Source organism: Ostrinia nubilalis, chromosome 12, assembly GCF_963855985.1.
Source record: "Ostrinia nubilalis chromosome 12, ilOstNubi1.1, whole genome shotgun sequence".
Lineage (NCBI taxonomy): Eukaryota > Metazoa > Arthropoda > Insecta > Lepidoptera > Crambidae > Ostrinia > Ostrinia nubilalis.
This window is the reverse complement of record NC_087099.1, coordinates 1,564,600-1,570,105: the sequence shown is the minus strand read 5'-3', so window position 1 is coordinate 1,570,105 and position 5,506 is coordinate 1,564,600. Positions and strand designations below refer to the sequence as shown.

The 5,506-nt window shown below is 36.9% G+C and overlaps 1 protein-coding gene across 1 annotated transcript; it reads left to right on the top strand.

Annotated features, from left to right (window-relative positions):
• The first annotated feature begins 486 nt into the window (after positions 1 to 486).
• On the top strand, positions 487 to 3,445 carry LOC135076635 (trypsin-3-like). The gene is made up of 5 exons (XM_063971058.1): positions 487 to 529; positions 1,058 to 1,226; positions 1,631 to 1,745; positions 2,380 to 2,553; positions 3,284 to 3,445. The coding sequence occupies exons 1-5, from the start codon at positions 487 to 489 to the stop codon at positions 3,443 to 3,445; spliced, it is 663 nt and encodes a 220-aa protein (XP_063827128.1).
• Positions 3,446 to 5,506: the final 2,061 nt, after the last annotated feature.

The window sequence follows — 5,506 nt, the reverse complement described above, 5'->3', positions numbered from 1 at the left end:
TAGGAATCCTTTGTAGATAATATAAAGATGAGCGTACATAGTGTTCCAGAAAACTAGAAATAACGTAATATAAATAAAGTTCCTTCAAATAATGTTGAGATGAACTTTTAAAGCTATAAAATTATTACTCGTTTTTAAAGCTATGAAATTATTCAAAATTTTCGCATTTTAGGTACTTAAAAACGACGTCACGAAGCTATACTTTCATAATTATTATGTAGAGAACAATTGAAAACATCGATTTGATGTGATGCATATCAACATTCGACATGCATTGTAGAGTTTTGACAATTATTGAGTACGTTTTATTTCTATAAAAATCATTTGTAAACCATGTGAACCCATCCTTTTACAATCCACTTAGATATAAAAATGTGAGCGGTAAAAACAAAGCTACTCAGAATCGTAACGTATGAACAGAAAGAGAATTCAGAAACCAAAATGCTAGCATATGTGGGATTCTTACTGTTGCAAATGCTATTTAGCATGTTGGTGCCAGTTATCACGAATACATTGTCTTTTATACAAGGTAAGTGATCATCATTTCAGCCATAAGACGTCCACTGCTGAACATAGGCCTCTCCCATTGATTTCCATAATGACCAATTGGTCCTGCATCCAGCGCCTTCCTGATATCTTTATGAGGTTGCGGGTGGACGTCCTACGCTGTGCTTGCCAGTTTGTGGCCTCCACTTCAAAACCTTCTGCTCCATCAAGGTAAGTGAATAATTATAATAATGTTTCATTATGTGGTATCTCTTAAGTACATCTTACCATTATCTCTCTCATACCTAACTCTTTGAGACATCTGGAATTCTGCATAGCTCTTACATTATCTTTGGAAACTAACACAAGAGATTGTCTTTAAAAGCTACATAGGAAAATCCTCCATTGGGTTCTGGTAAATTAGGGAGGCTCTTCCTTCTGCGGTGGACACCAAATGTCCTGATCTCATCACCCAATCACTTCACATCACATCTGATGTAAGATGATAATAAAATTAGGTCTCATTTAAGCCCGCAGGAATGATCTTTTCACACCTGATATCTGTTTTCAGAACGTTCTAGAGAATTGGATGACATTGGGGCCCAAGTGCCACGCATAGCGTACGGAGCTCCAGCTGATATTACCGAGCACCCGTACTTCGCCATTCTAGAAGGGTGTGGGGCCGCCATCATTTCTGAAGAATGGCTAGTCACCGCTGCCCATTGCGTCCTACCTCACGGGTAAGAGTCGTCACCATCATTAGCCCATATGTTATGATTTTCATAGTTACAATATAGGTAAAAGAAAAAGAACAAGTTTAAAGTAACAAATTATCTGTGTCTACTAGTACGTTATTTATTTATTGTTAAAATGCAAATAAAATTGCAATAAAGAAGTAACAGCATGGTTTATTTTTCAATAGATCGATAACGGTCGCAGTGATACTAGGACTTTATTGAACTAGAATAGCCGCTCAACAACTCAATGGTTTATTTTACAGATATGGCCATTATGAACAACATGTGACATTTGTCGGAAGTCATACACTTGAAAACAGTGTTCCAGTATTTATCGAAGAGATCGTCGTCCACCCTCAGTATACAGATTTAGGATTTGCTATTGTAAACGACATTGCTCTGATAAGGCTAGTAAAACCTTTGAAGTTCAGCGACAGGATACAGCCTTTGGAACTGCCCGACGAAAAATATGAACTTGAAGATGATTCTAAATATGTGTTCGTAGGAGTAGGCCTTGATGAGGTATGTACCCATATCCGTAATGTAAGACAAGCAAATTCACTAAAACATCTTACAAACCCATCAGACATTAACAGTTAAGGCATGTTCCCACTTACACGGACGGTCCTTTGTCGTGGTCTGTCTAAAGCAAGGCTGCCCAACCTTTTGAAAAGTCGGGCCAAACGGTGGATTCAGTCGTTAACGACGGGCCACCTACATTTTTGACAGCTAACTTCAGAGAGGTCTTAAAGTTTGTACTGTGCTCGGCGGGATTTTTTATTTGGTGCGTTTTTTTTTCAAACTATATATGCGCGGGCCACTTAAAATTCTTTTGGGGGCCACTCTGTGCTGTGGCCCGCGGGCCTGGAGTTGAGCGGCCTTGGTCTAAAGAGATATTATGCCAGTAGCAGTAGAAAGAAAGAAAGAAAAATCTTTATTTGACAACTTATTAGTAAAAAATAAATACATTCATAGGAGTACTAATGACTGTTCACAGACGGTTCAGACCGTTTGTCTAAGTGGGGAAAGGCCCGTTCTTACAGATACTTTACCTAAGCTTCTATTAATAAAGTAAAAGTTTAAAAGCTACTTGCAAAAATAAATGAGTTTTATGAGTTATTTTTTTATTGAAATTTACATTATTTTAATGTTACAGACTGGAAAGCTATCAAAACAGCTCATGAAGATCGACGTAAATGGGTACTCGACGAGTACTTGCTATGCAAGGTACTTTGGCTCTATGTATTGGAGCGTGGCCCCCTTCATGTCTTGGTTGGATGAGACCACGATCTGCGCCAGGCGTGTTGAGAATCTAGTAGGAGCTGGCTACGTGAGTATAGCAATATATTTTAAAATTGATTTTGTACGACCTATATTATATCATCCACGCATACTTTAAGCCACTTCTTAAGGGAAGTTAGGGGCCAGCTCAGATCTGCGATCTATAATGTGCCCCACCCACTGGCACTTCGGCCGTTTGGTGTATTGAGTGGTTCAGAACGGACTACTATTACGCCGAGAGGTCCCGGGTTCGATTCCCGGCCGGGAAGAAATTAAAATGATGAATTTTAATTTCTGTGACGGGTCTGGGTGTTACAATGTATACTACCTAATATGTACATTTGTATTTACAAAAAAAAAGTATTTAGTGTGTTTATATCCGCTGTCTAGTACCCATAGTACAAGCTTTGCTTAGTTTGGGACTAGAAGCGTAGTGTAAAATGTCCAAGGATATTTATTATTATTATTTATTTATTATTACCTACTTGAGTTTAGCAATTCTGCGGGCCATATTGGTCACTTTGGTTTCCCTGCGGATCTCCCGATTGCTGATTATTTATCTGATTGGAAACTCCGAGAATAGCACGTTCCATCGACCTTTGGCCGTGAGTAACCTTCTTATGAGGCCCATAGTAAGCGACCACGTCTCAGATCCGTATGTCATCACTGGCCACACACACTGGTCAAAGACTTTTGTCTTGAGACTGTTGTATTTTAAACGCTGCCCAGCCGAATTGGATTCAACAAATGGTGTGTTAACCGGTAATCATCATTTTCAGGGTGATTCAGGCAGCCCCATGGTGAAGGACAACGTGCTAGTTGGTATAGCTTCCTACATCATGCTAGATAACGATTGCTACTCCTGCCACAGCCGTACTTTGTACTTGGCCAACGTAGCGCACTATGTCCCGTGGATCCTTTCTCATACTGGTAAACTGTAGATGAAGAAATAACATGAATTTCTTTTAAATATTACTATGTGTTTTATATATTTTGCTTAGTAAAGTATTTGTGAAACAATGACTTATTTATTTTGTAAAACGCCCACGATCACAATTCAACACACCCACTTCATTATTTCCTGAAAATTATTTGGTTTAATTCATAATTGCAAATATATGATTTAAAATAACTTGATTGTATCTATGAATCAAACTTGAATTTGATTCCATAAAAACAGACCTAAGAGTATTTTCATAGGGGGAAAATTGTGGCCGCTGGGTAAAGCATATACTAAAATTAAAATTACAGTATCCACCACTAACATCATGAAAGAAAACCAGCGGATACCCCGGCCATCAATAAAACATAACTCGGGAGCTTAGCCGTAACGAGCACGTTGCAATCTCGTTTCTATTCCGCTCGCAATAAAATCGAAGATAAAAACGTTTAGCCGTAGGTGCTCAATATAATATTCTCATTACGAAATAAGATAGAGTTGGGACTAGTACGTCTCTAGAAAAACCGGTTTCTTATCGGTTTTCAAAAACCTATGACCAGTAATCAATTTTTAAAAAAGATTCTCATAGTTTTTTTTTCTGCACGATGCACGTATGATATTAAATTGTTGTATTGCACAAATTACTTACCTAACTTATTTAAAGTAAGGTTATAGAAATAGAAAGTTTACACATAGGTACAATTAAATTTCACTGTAACTCGCATGTCATTTCATTCACTTGTTCCCCGTGCTGAAATCACTAATCTGGATAAAAAATACTTTTTTCTTCGTTCTTTTACTACCCTCTTTCCTTAAATACACGCGAACAATACACTGTCCTCATTTTTTCAAGGGCAGAATGTAATACAAAACTTGGTTATTCTCTTATCAAGTACATCACTGGGATATCAGGAAGCCTATTAGTTATTCCCTTTGCGTCGCCTCCGTAATTCCAAATATTCGGTTACATTGGTAAGCTTTGATGTCGGCGAGACGCCATTTCGTGGACCTCTGTCAAACGCAAAAAGAGCGGGAAACCGCTACAAATACAAAATGGCCGAAGTCGTATGAGGAAACGGTTGGTAATTTCCCAACTGATTAACTAAACAATGAAAAGAAATTGGAGAAAGGAAATAGAATCTTCACGATCATTTATTATCAGCCCATCTTAAACTACCTACTGTGCTACACGAGTAGAAGGGCAAAAATTAAAATCAAAGCTTTATATGACGATAATCTTTGATAGGAATTAATCAATTATGAATGGATATTATCAATTCTCGACATGATAAACCTTCTTTCCCACAACATAACAAGCGATGAACGGGCATTGTTTATCGGCCACCTGGCCCGGTGGTTTGCGCACCTAGTTACTACTCCAGGAGTCGCCAGATCGTTCGTGAGACATATTTATAGTTTTCCAAATAAAATTAATACGAATAACTTTCAAACAAAGACTGACTATTGAATTATTTTAACAAAAAACATTAGTAGCTTCATAATTTATACTATGTTAAGTTTACAGTGGAGTTTCGCCTTAATACCTTTATGACATAGGTTCATCAGAATCCAAATACTCAGTGATAGTGAGTGATTGAGACATTAGACATGCATTTGTATTTGTTTGTTATTAACATGAGTATTTTAGTCATTTCTAATACGGTAAGATGATTGTAATAATGATAATATTCTTCTCTACGTTGGTTTATTTATTTAACTTTTCCTTTCCCTTTTTGAAGATATCTAACATCCAAAAGTGAAAAACTTTTCATTGATATTAGACTATAACGATTGCTGTTATTAATAGTTTTAATAGTTTTAATTCATATTTTTGTAATAGTATGCCGACAGATTTGAACGCGTGCCATCCAGCAAGGATATAAGAAATTCATACGTAAGAAGATTCATAATTAGTGGTGTAATTTCTTTAAACGTTTAATATTCTTTGATTCAAAACATTCAAAGATTTTTATTATTTGAATTTGCAGGTAAAACACTACAGACAGAGGTTGTGTATGTTCAAAGTAGGACCTGAATTGAAATGCGTTGAAAAGAATGAAGT

Excerpts from the sequence above, each read along its gene's own strand:
- LOC135076635 (XM_063971058.1), top strand. The coding sequence starts at position 487 with ATGTTGGTGCCAGTTATCACGAATACATTGTCTTTTATACAAG. Across the intron at positions 530-1,057 it reads TACATTGTCTTTTATACAAG|AACGTTCTAGAGAATTGGAT; the intron begins GTAAGTGATCAT and ends ATCTGTTTTCAG. Across the intron at positions 2,554-3,283 it reads ATCTAGTAGGAGCTGGCTAC|GGTGATTCAGGCAGCCCCAT; the intron begins GTGAGTATAGCA and ends CATCATTTTCAG.